This window comes from Pseudophryne corroboree, chromosome 6 (assembly GCF_028390025.1).
Source record: "Pseudophryne corroboree isolate aPseCor3 chromosome 6, aPseCor3.hap2, whole genome shotgun sequence".
In the NCBI taxonomy this organism is placed as follows: Eukaryota; Metazoa; Chordata; class Amphibia; order Anura; family Myobatrachidae; genus Pseudophryne; species Pseudophryne corroboree.
In genome coordinates, this window is record NC_086449.1 from 56,164,086 (window position 1) to 56,187,126 (window position 23,041).

The window sequence follows — 23,041 nt, forward strand, 5'->3', positions numbered from 1 at the left end:
CGTCGACCTAATGACCGTATCGACCTATTTCAGATGTCGACCTAGTCACTGTTGACCAATAGTGGTCAACCTAATGACTTTCAACATAGTTACTGTTAACCCTATGATCCACACCCCCCTCAGCGCCCCTGAAGACATAATAAAAACACAGGTATAAAAGCAAATCCCCTATACAGAGGGCATACTAACTAGCCCCTTTGTAAAATGCAGTGTAAGTATACAGTTGGTCAATATGCACAACAAATGCTGTATGTCCCAATGATCTGCTTACGGAAGACATTCCTCCTGCCCTTTTGACCCCAAAAATCAATTTTAAGTTTCATAAGGATTCAGCTTTTTGGAGAAGTGAGGAGAGCAAGGGTTCACCTCCCCCACTCCCCCCCCCCCCGGATACTGTAAATTGACTGCAACACAAAACTGATGCAAAATGATATCCTGCACTTGTTACTTTTGATCCCAAAAGGATATTAGAGTTGATCACTTTTCTTAAATATCGAACTGGCAGTTATTTCTTCAACAGGGTATAAGACAGCAATAACAAGACTACTAACAAGTTACAACTAACATTAACCTATACAATCAGTTTCTGAATATAAACTAGAGATGCACGACGCAGACCCCCATGTTTTAGTTTAGCCAGAACCACCCTCAGTGTTTTGGTTTTGGATCTGGATATTTTTTTTTTAATGCTAAAAACAACTAAAATCATGTATTGGGGGCCGGTTTTGTTCCTTCCTAAAGTATTATTAACCTCAATAACATTAATTTCCAGTCATTTCCAGTATATTTTGACCACTTCACAGCTCACAATATTGTTCATTAATATTGGCCAATAGCTGGCTGGCTAAACGAAGCGGCAGAGCAGCGGCACAAACACACGGCAGTTTAACAGAATATAGCACACCTATGAACATTGCGGCAAAGCAAGGACAGGCAGTATGGCAGTATAATAAACTATACGACCCCGTAGAAAGAATGTTTTCAAAAGAAGAGGCCCCAGGGCAGTACAGAGTGATGGAGGTGGAGGATGTAGTGGAGGATGTAGATGCAGTACAGATCTGCAAACTCCAAATCAGCCTCTCTTACACTAACAAATATTAGGAGGCTGACCTTCTGGCCATACTACCCCCACCCACCCCCCACCCCCACCCCTCCTTCCCAATTGGGTATAAGCCTTGTAATATATTTATGAGTGGCACCAGAGAGTCTGAGTATGAGGGATAATGCCATGTTTTTTCTCCTAAATCTAGTCTACAAGTGGTGCAAGATGGCATTGTCCTTGGGCCCTCCCACCGGGCACTCCCACCCGCCCTTGCTGTGGTCTGGCCCTTTCCTTGTCACTACATGTGGGGAATGGCATGTTGGCAATTTAACTTTTTTTTTGGCAGTACATTTTCTCTTTAGAGGTGATGTTTTCTTTAACACTGTGAAACATTATTTAGATTTCTGGTACCCTTTCTTAAACTTTTTTTCTCCCGGCCGGCAGCTTGTACTGGTTTGCTGCTCCTGCTCTTCTAACGACTGATCTATAACAACTCTCAGCACTCCTAGTAATGGCACCCTACTGAGGTTATTTTTAATACACAACAGTTTTATTTTGAGTTTTTTTTACATGGTGCTTGGACACACAACAGTCTCACACAGAGCCAACAGTCCCACACCCTCTCCTTCTGGTCACTGCCATGGGTGTGTGTCCTTGGTATTTTTTATAGTACCTCAGAGCCCACAGTCCCACACAGAGCCCACAGTCCCCTACTCTCTCCCTCTGGTCATTGCCACTGGTGTGTGTACTGTCTATGTAGGTTTTTTTTTTTTAGTTCCTCAGAGCCTACAATCCCAAACCCTCTCCCTCCTGCACCTTGTGTGAAATGGTGCCTGAGTCATTGTGAGTAACCATAAAATACAGCACAGAGTGCAGTGTAAACCCTGAGAAGTACAGTACTAAGAAGGTACAAAACCGACACACTTCTAATTCCTTACCATGATCTCCACATCCACCGTACGCCTGTCAGGCTCCAGGAAGGGCCCAGTGATGAAGATACGATAAAGAACTAGGAAAGACATAAGGGGTGAGAGTCAGCATGGTGTAATGCAAGTCACTACTACTGCCATGATAGGCGTGTTCATTATGGGAACTTGGGCTATATTAAGGTGAGAGGCAGTATACAGTGTATCCCTGGTCAGGGCTATGACAAGATGGCTGCCTCTACATTACCGTTAGTCCCTGGGTTGTAGATGGTCTTGTCAGTCTGTATGAAGATGTATCCGCTGTGGAACGACAACATGACAATTTTCTCTAGCTTGCACACCGTCGACTGTACCGACACGTAGACATATTGCTTCTTCTTTTCGTCTTTCTGTAAATCCTTCCCAGGAATCTAAGACATATCACATTATCATTACAATGCAACAAAACGAAACTGAGAGATTAGCCCAAATGCAACAGCCCACGATTTGCGGACCCTGGCGCGATTCTGACGAGTTAGGCGCTAGATTTAAAGCAGCAATCAGTCTTAATGCAGTTTTGCCTTAAAACTGATTGCTGCTTTAAATCAAGGAGCTATTTAATTGGATTCCTGCCGGTGCCCAGAAATTGGGAGCTAATAAATTTCGGCCAACATCTTATAACAGAAACCAACAATGATAACTATAAGATTATTTATAAATAGAGCTGTCCCCCACTCTCAAGCCCAACTAGGTTGTTTTTTCATTGTAAATGATTGCCGCTTTAAAAATACGTCCATTCCCGGCTGACATCCCGCTTCTCTAGCAAACTTGGACTCTATTACATATGGGCCCTCATTCCGAGTTGTTCGCTCGCTAGCTGCTTTTAGCAGCATTGCACACGCTAGGCCGCCACCCTCTGGGAGTGTATCTTAGTTTAGCAGAATAGCGAACGAAAGATTAGCAGAACTGCTACTAAATAATTTGCTGCAGTTTCTGAGTAGCTCCAGACCTACTCCTAGACTGCGATCACCTCCGTCCATTTAGTTCCTGGTTTGACGTCACAAACACGCCCTGCGTTCGGCCAGCCACATTTCCCCAGCCACTCCTGCGTTTTTGTCTGGCACGCCTACGTTTTTTAGCACACTCCCTGAAAACGGACAGTTTCCGCCCAGAAACACCCACTTCCTGTCAATCACACTACGATCACTCGAGTGATGAAAAAACGTTGCTCGAGCTTGTGTAAATCTACAAAGTTTTGTGTGAAAGTACTTAGCGCAAGCGCGCTGCGTACCATGCGCATGCGCACAATTGCCGTTTTTTCACTTAATCGCTGCACTGTGAAAATCGGCAGTGAGCGATCAACTCGGAATGACCAGCATACTCTGATATATCCGTTGTTCCCTCTCACTGCTCTGCAGCAGTTCAGACACAACAGTGGCTTTTTTAACTCAGCAGGCAGTGTTTGAATGACAGCTTTGCCCAACTTGTTGTCCCAAATTTGAGCTGAATCTGAGCGTTTTGTTCAACCATGTTCCAGTCGCTTTTAATATTTTTGAATTTGTGAGGAATCTAAATGACTACATTGTATGGCACTTTTATATTTTTTGGAGAATTCAAACCTGAACACAGCATTGTTGGGATTGGTATGGTATACCGCCGCTCGGGATGCCGAATGACATCGACATCCTGAGTGGGGGAATGCCGGCAGGGGGGTGAGCGCAAGAAGCCCCTTGCAGATTCGGTGGTGAGCTACGCATGTCACAGGTTATGTTCTCCATTAAATTGAAGCTGCAAACATTGAGAAGCTTGCTGTGCAATGAGCTTTGAGGTAGCACGTATCAAGCACATGCTATTAAATGATAAGTAGAAGCTGGTTCTCCACTGGCCCACGTCTCCACTCTTTTCACTGCTTTATACATCTAACCCTAATTCTACCTGGTAGCTGCCTACTACAGGAGCCTGTGCATGGAATGGCAAGTGCTTCAACTTATCCATCTAGGGAAGTACTGTAGAAATTAGAGATATGCAGATTCCAATTTACTCAGTTCTTAGCGCAAAAAGTTCCGAATTATATGGATTTTTCTTATCGGCTATCCAAACCACGTGACAGCCAATAAGATGCCATTTTTGAGATCCGAGTAAAATCAGGTAAATCTGAACTCTAGTATAAATAACCCTTACTAACTAACACTGACAGTCACATGACCTTTTGTTGATCCGAACTGTGGAACTATCACTCCAAGTACAGTATACGCAATCACTCAGGAGGATTAGTAGTCCATTTCTGATCTTGTGTGATTGTTCTTAATTGGTACTACAGTATATATATATATTGATTAATGTGTGTGAGATATTTCAATTGTAGTTGTCTTTCATGTACACTGCAATTTGAAAGTTATTGTTTCCTGTTGCTGTAGGCTACATCATGGTAACCATTGGCTCATGCTTTTTATATGTATGACATACTGTCAGCACTACAATGTGGTGTATTGTGAGCTGGGGGCATTACAGTGTGGTATAGCATTATCTGGAGGCACTGGACCTGCTTTACATGTGGATGGATTTAGCATTGCTGCTGCTTACATGGATATGACTTATGGTAATGCAGCAGGAGGCATCTGGTATTAGTAGGCGCCTCCTGCATACATGTGTGATCCTTTGCTTTCAATGATGCAACATCAGATCACCTGTGACACTATCTGCTGAATGAGTAACCTTGAGGATACACCACACAGTAGTATCCCTTATTCATGTTACGCCCCACAGAAGTAGCCATTATACACTTTATGCCACACAGTTGTACCCCTTATACACATTATGCCACACAGTAGAAGGCCTTATACACATTATGCCACACAGTAGAACCCCTTATACACATTATGCCACACAGTAGTACTACTCATACACATTACACCACCCAGTAGCAATGCCCCTTACACATTATGCCCACAGTATCAGTGCCCTTTACACATTATGCCTACAGTATTAGTGTCCCTTACAAATTATGCCCACAGTAGTAGTTTCCCTTACACATAATGCCCACAGTATTAGTGGCCCTTACACATTATGCCCATACAGTACTAGTGCCCCTTACACATTATGCTCACACATTAGTAGTACCTTTCTGACAAAGGGAATGGCACTGTAGAGTCTGGACTCTGGAGAGAGACCATGGCATCAAGACATCCCTCCCTGCAGACACTACAGAAACTGGGGGAGGTGGAGCACAGGACATTCACTGCACGCTACAATATACACTATGTAGACAAAAGTGATTGGATACCCCCCATGCAAGCAAAATGGTGCGCTCCTGCAGCAGACACATGTTTGTGAAAGTATAAAATGGGTAGAGGGGCACTGATTAGATTATTTGCTATATCAGGCTGTCCTGAAGCAGATAACTGAGTTTGAAAAGGGCTGCACGGTCATGTTTTCAGAGCGAAGCTGGACTGGTATACAGAAAATTTGGTAATTCAGAAGGACTGGCCAACTCAGATTCCAGATCTTAAACCCATTGAGAACCTCTCGGACAAATTGGAGTGATGGGGCATTCTAGACTGACTCAACCTTCTTCAATGTCACAGTTGGTCACTGTACTTAAGACGGAATGGCAAAACAAACCACTTTCTGTTGTTTAGGAACTTGCGGACAGTTTGCCAAGAAGGGTGTCTGCTGTAATCACTGCACGTGGTGGACCTACATAGTACTGACGTCAATAAAATCTCCTTGATCTATTTGCGGTCAGTGTCCAATCACTTTTGTCTACATAGTGTATATTAGTGGTCTGCCTGGCAGAGAGGGAGCTGGGTGCGCTGCTACTAATATGCATGCAGTGGGCACTAGTTATGACCCCTGACCGTAACAACTATTTGTGGACTATTTGTCTCCAGGGAATATTTACCTTTAAATCAACTTTTCCCAGGAAGCCGTTGTTGCTGTTCAGGGTGACCCTGGCACTTGCTAAATTAAACGACTTCAGAGGATATTCCTGAATTATGATTTCAGCCTCAAACGGAACAGTTTGTGACTGAGCATCCAACACGATGGTCTCCTCACTCTCCACACGCAGCAAACCAGGCATTATAAGGGTGCACCTGTCAAAGAAGAGAATAGCAATGTGAGTACTCTGTCTGTGGTGAGCCATTTTGTACTGTCCTGTATATTTATCCCATGTACAAGCAGACTGTCTACCTCCATGTTTCATTATGTTGTTCCCGTAGCAAAAACTTGTTATTGAAAGCAGCATTAGGCAGGGTGCGGGGAGTGCAGACAACAGCGGGTGACACCACCCGAAGGGGTGACACCAAAATGATAGAAGCCAGGAGCGGGTGCTGCGTGATTACTTCACAGTGCAGCTCCCGTCCTCCGGTCACTGAGGAGGAGATGGCAGTTCAGGGAGAGTCTCTGGGGGCAGAGTGATGAAAACAGGAGTATGTCATGAGGCCACGCCCCTTCACCATGAGTCCACACCCCCTTATTGGAAGTGCTACTTCGCTGTGTGTGTGAGGTCCATTAACCCACTGGGTGACACCAACCCTAATGATGCCACTGCTTCAACCCACCAAAATATTGTAGAAAGAAAAATTTTCAATTAACTAAGGGGCTACAGGGGAGATGTATCAAGTCTTGGAGAGAAATAAAGTGCAGAGAGAAAAAAGAACCAGCCAATCAGCTCCTAACTGCCATGCTGCAGGCTGTGTTTGAAAAATGACAGTTATGAGCTGATTGGGTGGTACTTTGGGGTCTATTCGTAAAGCAGTGAAAAGAGTGGAGAAAAGAACCAGTTGATAAGTTGCCCATAGCAACCAATCAACTTTGAAGGAAACCTTAATCAAGCACATTCTATAAAATGGAAGGGCATGTTTTATTGAATTGATTGCCATGGGCAACTTATCCACTGGACTAATTCTCCTCTATTTTCACTGCTTCATGAATAGACCCCTTTATCTCTCTCCACTGTAATTCTCTCCAAGGTTTGGTACCTCTCCTCCTTAGGGAAAAAAAGTATATCTTAAAGTGGTCATAAAACAATGACCTCTCTTAAATGACACTTCACAGTATACTGGATGCAATCAAAAGATTTTACACAGCCAGAGATTTCCCCAGTAATGCAGTGCAGAGTGATAGACCACTATGGACAAGACGTATATAACTAAAATAGGCCATTATTCATACAGTATATATCATATTACACACGTGCCAGTCTTGCCTTATACATTATGCATTGGGTACTTGTATGGCTTATCTCCCACAGTGTAAACTTTGTAATGTGCCCAACATGGCTGCCTCACCTGGCATGCTCATAGATAGGAGAAAATCACATGGACCTGTTGGTTATGTTAGGACCCTACTCGTAGGTTTAGTCTACTGCAATCAACCCATTTTATGTAATCTCTTCTAGGCATGACCTATTCCACCCAGGAAATTCCTATGTAGTGCTCCCAACATGGCTCCCTTTCCTGATACCTTTCATGGGGGTAGTATATAATCCATGGAATTTATTACCCAAAATGTCTGCACCAAGCCTGCAGTATGCTTATGGGGCCTAATTCAGACATGATCGTAGTAGCAAATGTGTTAGCAGATGGGCAAAATCATGTGCACTGCAGGGGGGGCAGGTATAACGTGCAGAGAGAGTTAGATTTGGGTGGGGTGTGTTCAAACTGAAATCTAAATTGCAGTGTAAAAATAAAGCAGCCAGTATTTACCCTGCACAGAAACAATATAACCCACCCAAATCTAACTCTCTCTGTACATGTTACATCTGCCCCCCCCCCCCCCTGCAGTGCACATGGTTTTGCCCATCTGCTAACAAATTTGCTGCTATGATCAACTCTGAATTACCCCTATTGTGTGCTCTAGGTTTTCTTTTTATCCTTTCAGTTGGGAGGCTCCTGTACTCTCTGCACAGCATCTATTCATTGCAGATAGAAAGAGAGGGGGCATGCCAATAGGTCACAAAGCGCTAGGCATGCCCCCTCAGTGATGAAAATGGATGATTGCGGGCCATCCCACAAAGCCACACCCCCTTTTCCAGAGGCCACGCAAAATTTTCTGGTGGGTGCGCGCTACACACGCCCAGATGTCCCTCCTTCTCAAGCACACAAGTTGGGAGGTATGAACTTGTACTGTGGGGGTAATTCAGACCTGATCGCTGGGCAGCGATTTTTGCTGTCCTGCGATCAGATAGTCGCAGCCTACAGGGGAGTGTATTTTATCTGTGCAAGTGTGCAAACGCATGTGTAACAGAGCTGTACAAACTGATTAAATAAAGTCTCTGCACAGCCCAGGACTTACTCAGCCGCTGCGATCACATCAGCCTGTCCAGGACCGGAATTGAAGTCAGACACCTTCCCTTCAAATGCTTGGACACGCCTGCGTCTTTCCAAACACTCCCTGAAAACGGCCAGTTGACACCCACAAACGCCCTCTTTCTGTCAATCTCCCTGCAATTGCCCATGCAATCGCTTTTTTCACACCATCACATCACTATGCACCGGTGCCCGGTGCAGTCCCCTGACGCGCCTGCGCATTGCGGTGCATGCGCATCACAGTTCGGATCTGATTACAGACTGTGAGAAAACGCAGCCAAGCAATCAGGTCTGAATTACTCCCTGTGTTGTCTGTAACTATAAATGAATCGGGGGCTGTTGCTCAGTAATCTCTGTGCGTAATACTCAATAGTCCCTGTAGCCAATGACAACCAAAGGGTTCCACAGAGTCAAGGCACATTCAATTTTTGATTGTAGGACAGTAGAAGTAAACAGTGCCCACAATCCCTTAAGCAAAACAAGGAATCTATTTTATCGCTTTGAATCTATGGAGTAAATTTACTAAGTTGGAAGTTTTTTTTAGAACTTGTGATGTTGCTCATGGCAACCAATCAGATTCTACTTAACATTTATCTAGCTGCTTCTAGAAGATAATAGATAGACTCTGATTGGTTGCTATGGGCAACATCGCCAGTTCTAAAAAAACTTCCATCTTAGTAAATTTACCCATATGTATTTTAAAAAACTCAGCTATTTAATGAGATATACCACTCTAGATAATACATTAGGGCATATGTGATAACAATGCGGAAGTCAGGGAGGCAATGGAGTCGGTTGCTGCCGGGCTCCAGCAGTGAAGGGGGCACCTTCTCCATTGCCTCTGACAGTGCAACTGTTTGGCTGCGGCTGCAGCCTCCAGCATGACAGCCCGGATCCCGCCCCCTGACAAGTGTGGCAGACTGGCTCCGGCGGCTCCCGCATGATGACGCCGCATCTGGCCAGCTCCCGCCCCCCTGACTGCGCTGCTGCCCAGCTCCGGCTTCAGTATGATGACTCCACGGCTGTCCGGCACCCGCCCTACAGTGCAGCTGCCCAGCTTCGGCTCCTGCTCCACAGCGACGCTGCCCTTCTCATGCATGCAGACACTCCGGCTGCCTGGCAATGGTGAGAAGAGATAACTGACGGAAGAGAGTGTCAGGATGGGGACAGTGTGTGTGTCAATGTGTGTGTGTATTTGTATAGATGTGTGTGTGTGTGTGTGTGTGTGTGTATATACGTGGCTATGTGTGTATAAGTGTATAATGTGTGTGTGTGTATGGCTGAGTGTATATGTGGTTGGGTGTGTATTTGTATATATGTGAGGGGGTGTATATGTGGCTGTGTGTATATACCAGACCTGGGCAGAGGGAAGGGGGGGCAATATAAAGTTTTCGCCTCGGGGCATCTGATTTTAACTTACGCCTCTGTGTGCTAAGCCTTGGAGAGTGAAAAAGTATAACGAGATAAAGTATCAGCCAATCAGCTCCTAATTGCCACCTTACAGGCTGTTGGTGGGATACATGACGCGTCGCATTGTGAATGGGGTCTCCCAATAAGAAAGAAGCACATAGGCTTCTACAGGCTAACGCCATCTACAGGTGACGTTGTCCACCGCATGCAAGCTCTGGACGGTATCACATTCCAGAGCTTAGTCCATAAGCTGCAGTAAGTGGCCAAACCTCAGAAAATGGCTTTTTCTGATTTCTGGATGCAGTTTTAGTGTTGCTGATTGGTACTTTACCTCTCCTGTTACTATTGCATTTTTAGAAAGACATAATGTCTGAAAGCTAGACACCAAGTGGAACTGTGATAACCCCACAATCATTTATTTATTTATTAACCGTTTCTTATATAGCGCAGCAAATTCTGTTGCGTTTTACAATTGGACACAATGATATAACAAAACCAGGTAATAAACAAACAGTCAGAGGTAGGAAGGCCCTGCTCGCAAGCTTACAATCTACAGGGAAATAGACATTGATACACAAGGAAAGGCATTATCTATTGCATATTTGTCCACCGATTGCAAAGGTTCTAGGTGGGTTGCATAATATCACATCACAGCAATGATGAACCTTGGTCAGAAAGAAGGGAAAGTGAAGGGAAAGTGAATCATAAGTTATCACTTTAATTTGTCAGCCGCAGCTGTGATAGTCGGGCAGGGCCAGATCCATCAGTGATTTTAAAAAGCATTGTCACGCCAGGCCGTCTCATTACATAAGCAAGCAGTTTATTCACAGTTCAGACAGGGTTATCACGACAATAACATTTGATTTCTTGTTCTCCTCTCTTCAGCGTAATATTCATATGGGTTACATCAGGTTACATATCCTTTCATTTGTTTCACTGGCAATAACAGCATTAACAATGATGTGACAATATTACACTACAGTACATACCAGCGCAGTCTCTGGGAATCAGTAGTGCGGCGTCCGCAAACTGAGATTCATTTCGGTGTGCTCTCTCCCATTCGCTAGGGGCTCTATCTAAATGGGATCTCTCATGGGCACGTTACTGGGGGCCTTCCGCCAAATGTGGTTTCCTACCACTCACCCAGATAGCCCTCTCCTGAAGATGGGAATCCCCTTTATTTCTTCCACTGATTGTTCATGCTGTAGCTGCTCTCACACTGCAAATCTGGATATCTCTTGCTCTTCCTAGCATCACCTACATGCTGTTCCATAATGCCAGGGACTGTGGAGTACCATGCTTGTTCCACAGTCCCCAGACTGCGTTTCACCTGGACACTAGCCTGTGCCCTCCATCTCAGTCCTCAGCTCACACTGAATTCTAGCCTGTGCTTTGTTCCTTGTCCTAAAAACCCCATACACTTCCTGTCCTAACCTCTTACATGTGGCATTGTCTGCCAGAACTGGTTTTGTGGCCATAAACTCCCCCACTCACTGATAAGAATTAAATGGCTTTTGGAACTTTCCAATATCTGTTAACATTCCAATATACCACACAGCTACTTGAAACTACCTATTGCTCCATTGCACTGCAGAGGTCAGAACCCGAAGCAAGCATTGGATGTAAGACCTGGAGCCAGATTAGTGCATAGCGAGAAGACAGAGTTAAGTCCCCCACTGGCCAGAGTGTGTGCCAGGAGCTCGGGAAAATGAGAAGGTGGAGTCTCTGGTTGGCGGAGACTTGTCACTGGTGGAGAGGTTAAGGAGGGATTCACAAAGTTGTGATAACAGAGGACATTGCTGTAGCATACAGATGGAATAAGGGGAGAATAGATATGCTACATCAGACCATATGAATCAGCTACAAAGCAGCCTGCGTGAGAAGGAGAGTACTGCCATTAATGTGTGCCAGGGATTGTTCTTAGTAACTAGATGAATACCCATGCTTCGCGAAGGAATTTGAAGTATATAGTATCCATGCATATAACTTTAATTTTGAAGGATTTCCTGGTAAACTAATTAGGCTTACAACAGGACATGCTCCACCCACCGCTGCCAATCTTTGTCAGGCCACACGTCTGGGCCGGCCTTCCCTAGATTGATGCTGTGAAAAGGCTGGCCACACCTCTGGGCCTTTAATGCTGCCCTGCTCAGTGCTGTAAATTCTGGGACGACAGGCCAAACTCCTCCCACTGTATGTTAAATATGTAAGGTGTGCAGGGATAGGCTGACTCTATTCCAAAGGGCCCTATGTCTCCTTGCTTAGCTACTCACTCTCCTTAGAGGTAAAAAGGTAAAGATTTTCGAACAACACTTAGGAGAGGTCACTAGGAGAGCTGTTGGTACCCTTTACACAGCATATAAGCAGTTGGTGACTATTAAGCTTTCCTTTAATACATTTAGGAGTCAAAATATCTACGTCTCCTTTCCTCCTATTGCTCTCTTTGAGGTTCGGCAATGTTTAATTCAAGGGACAGGTTAACCTCTGATAATTGAGACACTATCCTCTCCTGACTGGAAATAGGTTGGTTAAGTACTATAGCTATAATCTACATATTATATATATATATATATATATATATATATATATATATATTTTATAATAGCTATTTGCCCACGGCTTCATCTGCGTGGAAATCTTAACGCAATAAGACTATCTTCTTTTTCCCATCATCAACTTTAAGTTCACTATCCCTTCTCACCCCCCATGCTGATGGGAGCTAAACTTGGAGAGAAACTGCATCGGGAGTGGCAGTATTTATCTCAGGGATCCCGAAAACTATAGATTTTTACATGTCACCCCCTTCCCACCCCCACCCCTAGGGGTGCTAGGGGTGTCTTACCCCCACAGTATTTTTTACCAGATTGTAAATTATATGTGTATATGTGTACATACACACATACATCCATTTTTATATATATTTATAGATTAAACAAGCCTCTGTTGTAGTTTACTGTCTCTATGTGGGAACATATCCCTGCCTCTCTGCTGTGATGTGAAAGGCGGAATAAACAAATGTGCTACCAAAGACACAGGACACAGCGAGAGCTGATTCCTGCTGACACACTACAAGAAGATAACATCAGGCTGTGACAATGCAAACACAATAATACATAGAAAGAAATGTATTTGGGGTACCATAAAAGTAGAGATGAGCGGGTTCGGTTTTACTCGGATTTACCCGAATCTCCTTATTGGCTATCGGACGTCACGTGTTTTGGTTAGCCAATAAGAAAAATCCAGAAAATAAGAAATGGCGAAAATTCTGGCGTAAAGAACCGAGTAAATCCGAACCCGCTCATCTTTACATAAAAGTATGAAGTTTATGTTAGTACATATGTGTCCTTTTATAGTGTGAGATGCATAGCGCTACTTACACACTCCACCGTGGGTAACAATTTAGCATCTATGTCGCATTTTAGCTTCATCCAATTGCTTATAGTGTACAGTGCACCTAGGATTAGCATTTGAAGATGGTATAAAGTCGCAGATTATGCACAGGACTGCATAGCGCGATACATGGCATCGTGCTCATATCAGGCCACAGCATTTTTTATTACAAAAGCGTGTTGTGGGATGCATGGCTTAGTTGCAAAGTCCATGGGGCACCAAATAGGGCTGTTTGGTGCAATTTCAGAATAGGTAGAGAATATGTGGACACATCTGTATATTGGTGAAAATATTTTAGCTCACAACACAGTGTCAAGGATTCTCAATTTTTGCAAGTGCACAACACTGAAGTGTAATTGAAAGCAAGTGACCTAATGACACAATTTCTGACTTCACGCATGATAATGCCACAGTGCTGAACCCGGCTCCCTGTCACTGTGAAAGAGTCTGCATTTTGGTGTCGTCCACTGGAAGGGCGACACCTGGGCAGTGTCGGACTGGGGCATGAAGGGCCCACCGGGTTGGGGGGGGGGGGGGGGGGCATGAAGGGCCTACCGGGGAAATGCAGTGGTAGGGGCCCATGTTTACAGGTTTGGCAAACCATTAATGTATGGACTGGGCCCCTTGATAAATATATATATATATATATATATATATATATATAGTAAATACTGCTAGTGAATACATGATAATGTACCACATTAATAACTGCAATGTACTGTAGTGAATACACCATAGTCCTGTGCAATATAAAGTAACCTATGTATAGTGTATAATACAAGTGCTCAGTCTGGAACCTGATCCTTAGAAGAGATGGTGGGGCCCGGTGGTTTCCCCTGTACCACTGTGGGCCAGTCCGACCCTTCACCTGGGTATGGTCCGCAACTCCCCTCTGGTGATGCCCCTGCACCATCATAAATGGTGCTGTTGATAATGATACATGTGTACCTCCCAATATTTCAGAGGAGAGGGTTTCGGGACATTGACCTGATTCTGATTTGGAAGTAAAGCAAAAAACGAAAAAGCAAGTAACTTTGTAATCGGAGCAGGCACGTAGCCAGAACTTTGTGAGCCTCATTTTGAAGGGGCGCCTCTCCCAATGCTTCTAGAGTGACGCCTCTCTGCTGTATTTGTTCATGTTACACCCCAAAATAATGCAATACTAAATTTTCTTTTTTGCTAATTATTTTTTATTAATTATCAAACAGTAATACAAGATACAGTGGACATATCGTAAGGGCGAGCGAAGAACACAGAGAAAACAGGATGTAAAATCAATAAAACATCAAAACATCAAATATTACAAATTACACTGTTCTGTGATCAGATAGTCGCCGCCCAAGGGGAGTGAAAATTTGCTCCTTGCAAGTGTGTGATCGCATGTGTACGCTGTGCAAAAATTTCCCTCAGTCAGCGGACAACTGCAAATCCCTTCACACCTCACTCACCATGTGATGTTTTTCCCATTCTGTGCAGTGTGTGCGTAGCCCGGGACTTACTCCTACAGTGCGATACAAACAGGCTGTCTGGAGCCAGAGCTGACATCACACACCCACCCTGAAAACACTTGGGAACGCCTGCGTATTCCCTGACACTCCCAGAAAATGGCCAGTTACCACCCACGAATGTCCTCTTCCTGTCAATCACCTTGCAAACATCTGTGCAATGAAATTTTCACACCATCCTGTCTCTGTTTGGCGACGAGCATGCGCATTGCTTGCACAGTAGTTCGATAATCGCCCACTGTGCGAAAAACCCACAGCAGCAATCAGGACTGAATCGGGCTCATTGATGCTGTGTACAAAAACAATTTTTTTCCTAGTATCCTGTTTTATATAAACTGACTATGCCTTCCTTTAAACGTAAAAAAAATAAACAGTTTTAAAAGTCAGCACATAGAATATTATCCAAAACTAATTAAGAGGAGAAAAAAGAATATAGAGGAAAAACCAGCAAGGGCGGGATGTACTAAGGGAAAAATGCGGTAAACCCCCATTTTCGGGGGTTTTACTGCATTTTCAAATGTACTAAGAACCGGCCGCTGAGTTTTCGCCCCCCACCCCCAAGGGTTTGGCGATACCCTATAGAAGCCTATGGGCTTCTTATCGCCGGCCGCCGCAACCAGCCGCCTCTGCCGTTCCCCGCCGCAGATGCCAACCCCCCCCTTCGCCCCGGCATACCTTCCTCCAGGCAGCCCGGACCCGGAAGGTAAACTCCTCCTCACCCTGGCAAAAGGCTTAACATCAATATTTACTAGAGAGATGGGTCTATAGCTAGAACATTGGGTCGGGTCCATACCTTCCTTAGGTATAACTGAGATATGGGAAGGAAAGGTTGAGGGTAAGGGGAATGATCTGACATCATTTTAAATGCATGAAGCATTAGCGGAGTCTTAACATCACCAAACATCTTACAATAAACAGTAACCATCTGGGCCTGGGCTTTTACCCAGTTGGGGTAGATTTATTCACCTTCTCTAAGTCGGTTAAGGTGAATGGTGCCTCCAATGCCTCCACTTCCCCTTCTGTGAATGTTGGAAAACCAACCTCCACAATATAAGCTTTAATAGAGGCCTTCCAAGATGACTCGGCCACCTCCCGAACCGGGACTTGCAGATTATACAATTGAGAGTAGAAAGATTTAAAGGCTGCAGCTATGTCCCTCTTGGAGTTACAAGCAGACCCAGAACGAGATTTTATTTCGGCAGTAAATGTGCCATATAATGCCCTAGGCAATATTTTGCTCAGCTTATTGCCTCAGAGAAAATATGGCATTTACAGGCTTCCAATTTAATTTTACCTGACATGAGACAATATAGGTCCTTGCAAGCATTTATGAGGGATTGAAGAGCTTCAGCCGAAATGGAGGATTTATGCAGGAGCTCAAGGGTTTGTATCTTCTGTAACAGGGCCTCCCGAGAAGCTAGATGCTGTTTCTTCAAGTATGCACCCAATTGGATAAGTTTACCCTATATGACACACTTGTGCACCTTCCAGACCGTTATCCTAGAGGAGTTGTGGATGTTGTTAGTGACAATGTAATCAGCTATCGCTTCCCTAATTAACTGTTGGCAATAAGAGTTCTGGAGGAGCAACTCATTCAATCTCCAGCTATAAGGTGTGTGTCACAACTGAGGGCTGAGGCTGACTAGAGGAAGCCTCAGTTGTAGGGGCTGAGGTGTGGAAGAACTTAGCAGGCTGTATTGGTTTCTTAGACATGCAGTTTACCACTGGAACAAATGACCAAAGGCATGACCAAGACAACTTTGTAAAAAGTTAAGAGGATTTATTAAACACAGTTCAAAGGACAGCGATGCTCAGCAGTGTTAGATAATGACACAATATAAACTTGTAGAATCTGGTGCAATGCCGGACAGGATGAATACTCATGAACTGTTGAATAATGGTTGACACCAGTGTAAAGGAAAGTCAATTGCAAAAATACTGGTGACACTGAAGATTGATGATAGATGATGGTTTGGGATTAGTGATAAGACACGATGGTGACTTGAGATCGATGGTAAGACACCGATGTTGCCTTACGTTTGGTGGTAGAACACCGATGGCAGCTTGAGATCGATGATAGGACACCGATGGTGACTTGGATACGGTGATAGAACATGATGGTGGCTTGAGATCGATGATAGGACACCAATGATGACTTGGATACGGTGATAGAACACTGATGGTGGCTTGAGATCGATGAAAGGACACCGATGATGACTTGGATATGATGATAGAACACCGATGATGACTGGCAAGATGAAACCCCGCTGGAAGCCGGTACTGGATTACTGCCAGTTGCTGAAACCAATGCTGGTAAACTTGCAGAGTCAGGCTGCACCACCAGATGGTATCTGGTGCGAGTCTCTAGTGGAGCTGAACTCAGGAGCTGGAATACCTGGAACGATAGCTCAATAACCACAACAGAGGAGACTTGTAACACAGGGTTTGACAACCAAAGCACTGACATCTTACCAGCCCAGGAACAGGATATTTATACCTGCTGGGAAGTAGGGATTGGCTGACTGATTAAGCAGAGTCCAGAGTGCAGCGGATAGGATGAGGCAACCACATGGGACTGGAAAAACATGGCTGCACCCATGTTAGCCTTTGGAGGGAAATTATGTTTGTATTTCCACGTGCGTACCCAGCAATGGTGGCGGAGGCTGCAGAGAACAACGGATGCCATCTTGAAGTATGCCACATGAGAAACCACAGCAACAGCGGTGGAGGCCGTGGAAAGCCGGAGACGTCAGGCTGAACATCACACATAAGAGGTAACGGTAATGGCGACAGAGGCCGCGGAGGGCTGGAAGCGCCATTCTTGAACAGTACACTTAGGAAGCAGTAATAATGGCGGCGTAGGCCGCAGAGGGCAGGAGGCGCCATGCTTAGTGTTACCACTTGTGAAACTGTTGTGACAGCGCTGTAGAATGACAGGGAGATAATATGAAGTAGAGAGATCAGCGTTCCATATGCTGGAAATGCAGATGGGAACCCACCTTGGAACGCTGAGCCAGTCTCAGGAGACACCTAAAGGGTAAATAATGGTGATCAGTTACCCGGATCGTGACAGTGTGTGAGATTCAGGAGCATGATCCACCCAGGAGATATGTCCTATATGTGAAATAAAAAGGTAAATGAGCCTAGTGTACACATTATGGGGCCAATTTAAATCACCTCAAAATATAAAAACACCCACAATAAGAGGCTGGGACAGAGCAAGTATTTTGTGTAAAAAGGCTGGCTGGGCACTATATGAGGCATAGATATTTAGAAAAGTGAAAGCTCGAGTGGACAGTTTACAACAGAGGTTCTCAAACTTGGTCCTCAGGACCCCACACAGTGCATGTTTTGCAGGTAACCCAGCAGGCGCACAGGTGTATTAATTACTCACTGACACATTTTAAAAGGTCCACAGGTGGAGCTAATTATTTCACTTGCGATTCTGTGAGGAGACCTGCAAAACATGCACTGTGTGGGGTCCTGAGGACCGAGTTTGAGAACCTCTGGTTTACAATATAATAACAGGACCCTACCCAGGATCAATTGGTGGTAACAACATCAGTAAGAGAAACATGACGGGCAATCAGAATTACAACACCCAGCATTTTCTCTTTAGGGCTGTGTGAGAAATATCCACTAGGGAAAGCTCTATTTCTGAGAGAAAGGGCAACACCTTCCTTAAAATGCATTTCTTGCAAGAAGACTATATCTGTCTTCTCTGAAGGCACACAACCTCTTCTCAGGAATATTGAACCCCTTCACATTGATAGAGACACCATTAAAATTTGCCATTTCATGACAATAAGACCGTCATGAGGCACATTACAAATGTGGTCAGAGGCTGGCTTGACTGGAAGAAGTAGAGCAATTTCCAGACCCAAGCATATGAGGCAAAAAGAAAGAGCAAGGAAAGAGAAAGAGAAATGGGGGAACAAAAGGGTGAATGTCAACACACAAGAGGATGTGTATAAAAGCTATAAAGTACAACAATCAGAGAGAAAGTAAAACACTGCTCCATAGTGGTGTGAAAAGTAGTTCCACCACTGGGTCCAGGACCACTGAGTGCAGTGCAATAGAGGCAACAGGGGAGAAACAGGTCAAACATCTAACACTTATAGTGAAATAAGTATAAATGCATCAAAACAGCTGTATCTGCTAGTAAGTGAATATTTGTAAACTAGAATCTAAGAATACATAGGTAACAAAGTGCAAACCCTACCAAGAAGAAAAGAAAGTAACATCTAAAGTTATCCAGCTCTGGTATGAGCAATTGGCCATGAACAGAAAAGGTCTCAGTCACAGCCTCAAAACGTATGAATATGGAAACTTCAACATTAGCATAGGTCCCAAATGAAAGGGTAGGTCAGTATCAGCAGCCACATCCCAACAGAGAGTCTTATATACTCCCAGGATTTATAGCATTGAAAAGTAAATTAAGTCAGGCATCCCAAAGGCGAGCTCAGTGTCAGAGTTTGTAGGAAGAAAGAAAAAGAACTCCCCCACAAAAGTGTCCAGCCAGGAACCCATACTCACGTCAGCCACTCAGGGACAATACAATTGAAGAGATATAAATTGAAGGCTGAGATCTCAGTCTCATGTCATTGCAATTGTGGAAAGCTGTTGAGGAAGGGCAATATCAGCTCCAAGATCCTGAGGAGGCTCCAGCAACATGAAAAGATTACTCGGTCAAGGATGCTTGGGGTGAAGAAAGACGTGACTGGAGGAACTGCCATTTATGGATCCAGACTTGGGCAATATCTAGAGTAGGAAAGGATACAATGTCATCCAGACCACAGATAGTGGCTGTCTTCCCTCCATTAGTAGCTATAAGGCTAAACGCAATGTAGAACACCAGTCAACGGCTTCGATTGTCACCTCGATTGTAAAGTGTGCCATTAGAGGTCTTGGAATACCTGAATGTAATGGCCATTGAACCTCAGGCCCTCAGAGCCATGAAGCCTCCAAACTATTTCATCCTGCTGTGCAAAGTAGTGTAGATGGCATATGACGTTACGTGGATGCTCAGATGACAGGCCTTTAGCATGTACTCCTCGGTGGGCTGTATCAAAGATGATGGATTAGTTGGGGTCATGACCAAGGACGTCTTTGAAGATTTTGCTAAAAACATCTTAGAGACCTTAGCGCGGAATGTCCTCAGAGATGCCTCGTATCCTTAAATTGTTTCTATGACTCCTATTATCGACATCATCAATGTACCCGCAAGTTTTGGATTTCCGCAGCCTGTAGTCTCACAGTATCCACTAAAACGTGATGAAAAGCATTGGTCGCCTCCCTACTAGTTTCCAAGGTGGCTATGTGAGTCCCAAATGCGTCAGCTCCACCTTGAGCGCAGAGACTTCTGAGTGCACCAACTACTGCAACTTACTTTCCAAAGATATAAAGTCGGCTTTAGTAGGTATATCCGCTTTGGTGGGTAAGGACTGAAGAAGCCTAAGAACCTTCTGCATGTCGTGTTTCTTACCCAATACCATGGTACCCAGGGATTCCCCCATTTCAGCAGGAGCTTCTGAGGTTGTTGAATGAGCAGGCGAAACAGGACTCGGATGAGCAGACATAGCTAAATCTCTCTGGGGGCTGAGAAAGAATTGGAGGTCAGTGCAGGATTAAGCCATAGCTGGATGGAAGACATGCTTTTATCCTCTATTCTTCCGTTGACTCATGAAAAGACTGCACTATGCACAAGGCATAATATAAGTATTGTAATGGCCGTGATACAGTCTGTGGAAAGGAATAAGGAGAAGCACAGGCCAAAATCCAAGAGGTATCCAATGGCAGAATATGTGGAAAGATGTCAAGGCATGGAGAGATTAGGAACAGCCTTAGGAGTCTGAGATGCCAATTTCGGTTTTATGTGGGTACCATGTCATGTAGAAGCAATGGTAGGGTTCACAAGTAATTACTGCAGACACACAATTATATAGTGTCAGCCGTCTCTTCCCAGAGAGCCATTAGGTGGCCATCAGAGGAGCAAATGCCCCCCAGAAAAAGATATCAAAGTACCTGCAATTATCAAGGATGGCCACTAGATGGTGTTGAGTGATCACAAAATCAGTCCCAGGCTGTGCAGATATGTTGCAGTACAATATAGCAAGTAGGTTATAATAAAACATATACGCCAAAATACCATAGTAAATCAGGTTTCCAGAGGTGAAGGGATCCCCACTGTCCAAAGTGGGTACCATGGTGCATGAGGAGATAAGTCATGGGTGCAGCAGTACTCATAGTCTTTATATGTGATTTTAAAGATGGTCCCTGACCCCCTCCAGACCCAGACCTCACAGGGAGGGAGCAGCTGTAGAATTTTGCAATAGAGCACTGCTGGATGGATCCAGTCCACTACAGTCTCCACAGGCACAGGTCTAGCCCCTGTCCACCTTGCCAGTATTGGAGTCCTGGAGCCTCGGCTGGGAGAGTAGTAAGGCAGTGCTTGCCTCATCCAAGATGATGGACGGATGGGCATGCATGCTCGTGAAGACCAAGTTGTGGTCCATGCTAACAGGAAGCCAATGGAGGGGTCAGTTGAGATAACCAGAAGGTGCAGTGAGCCGCGGAAAGTAGCGCTGGTCTGAGCAGACGGAGGGTAGAGGTCTGCTAGTTGTGCAATAGCCAGATATGTCCCGGGGGAGACCTGATAATTGAGGCCATGGCTTCACTCCAGTGATAGGCCCCAACTTGAAGGGACACTGTCAGAGCTGCCAAATGCCAGCAGGTGCAAGTTGCGGGAGCTGGTAGGTAGCTAGGAGGTACTACAGATGTTGTAGTAGTGTGGAACCCACTTATATGTGCCTCTAAAGTGACAAGGCTGCAGGAGCTGGGAACAAACACACCTGTTCCCCTTGCCAGCCAAGCCACAACCCCCTAGTTAATTTTCTAAACCATAGTAGTGCCCTAGTTTATTTTATGAACCATAGTAGTGCCCTAGTTTATTTTATGAACCATAGTAGTGTTCTAGTTCACATTATGTACCATTATATGGCTGCCAGTACAAATGATGCCACACAGTACCCCCAATTTACATTATGTCCCCAGTTAATATGCTATATTACAGTGCCATTTTTAATATTATGCCACATTATAGTGCCTCCTCTTCATATTGTGCCATATTAAAGTGCCCCAGGTCATAATATGTAACATTATAATGCCCTCATGTTACTTTTATACCACATTACAATGAGCAGGTCCAGGGGCATACCAAGACATATTGTAGGCCCCAAGGCAAAAGTCTGTAAGGTCCTTTATGTATTGGTGAAAAATAAGTATCACACATGTAACTGTGACAGAGAAGGTGGGCCCCTCTCAGCTCTGGGCCCCATAGCAGCTGCACACCCTACACCTATGGTATCTACACCCTTGTATGTAACACATATGACTGTGGCAGGGAAAGTGGCCCCTCTCAGCTCTAGGCCCCATAGCAGCTGCACACCCTACACCTATGGTATCTACACCCTTGTATATAACACATGTAACTGTGACAGGGAAGGTGGCCCCTCTCAGCTCCGGGCCCCATAGCAGCTGCACTCCTTGCACCTATGGTAGCTATGCGCTTGATCTTGAGGAAACCAAGGGGAGCAAATACATGCATACCCTCCAACATTTTACACATAAAAATTGGTACAAATTAGGAAAAGGGGCGTGGTCATGGGTGACAGGGGCATGGCCATGCCTACTCTCCTATACTATTAATGGAAATTTGGAGAGTCAAAAATTGGTAAAGACTATAAAAAAAAGTACTGTACCTGCCAAAAAGGTACAGTTGGAGGGTATGTACATGTATATGTTTTAGGTGCAGGGTAATACTGGCTGCTTTTCCATGTGACCTACAAATGTTAGACAGCTTTATTTTTACACATCAATTTAGCCATTTATCGCATACCCCTTACGACTGGAAATCGGGAGATCGAATGCGATCGCATCGCATGCTGCCCAAAAAAGCACACCAGATTTATCTGTGAAATCTGTTGAAATGGGTGAAGGGGAGCGTCCAGGAAGGGAGCTAAATACCTCACAGATCGTACATCGCAGTGCGATAAATCGAATGAGGTAAAAACAGCATGCGATCGCACATACAATCTGATAAATATTAAGTGCAGCACATAAGATCTTTAGACGCGATATTCGACCGGACTGCCCGAGCATTGTGCCGCATGGTACGTAAGATGTTCCTGCAATTTATCGCACAGACGCGGTTGAAAACGTAGAATTGTACCAGACATCTCACAAGTGTAGGGACACCATTACTCTCTCTGCACATGTTACATCTGCCCCCCACTGCACTGCACATGGGCCCTCATTCCGAGTTGATCGCTCGTTATTTTTCATCGCATCGCAGTGAAATTTCGCTTAGTGCGCATGCGCAATATTCGCACTGCGACTGCGCCAAGTAACTTTGCTATGAAGATAGGATTTTTACTCACGGCTTTTTCTTCGCTCCGGCGATCGTAGTGTGATTGACAG

The 23,041-nt window shown here is 44.7% G+C and overlaps 1 protein-coding gene across 1 annotated transcript in view; it reads right to left on the reverse strand.

Annotated features, from left to right (window-relative positions):
* LOC134936115 (complement C3-like) overlaps nt 1-23,041 on the reverse strand; it is a 159,736-nt gene that overhangs the window by 121,355 nt on the left and 15,340 nt on the right. Inside the window, exons 2-4 of the mRNA XM_063931025.1 lie at nt 5,849-6,041; nt 2,216-2,378; nt 1,981-2,051 (exon numbers count right to left, since the gene is read on the reverse strand). Of these exons, the coding sequence (XP_063787095.1) occupies nt 1,981-2,051; nt 2,216-2,378; nt 5,849-6,041 (427 nt within the window). The remainder of the gene's footprint in view (nt 1-1,980; nt 2,052-2,215; nt 2,379-5,848; nt 6,042-23,041) is intronic.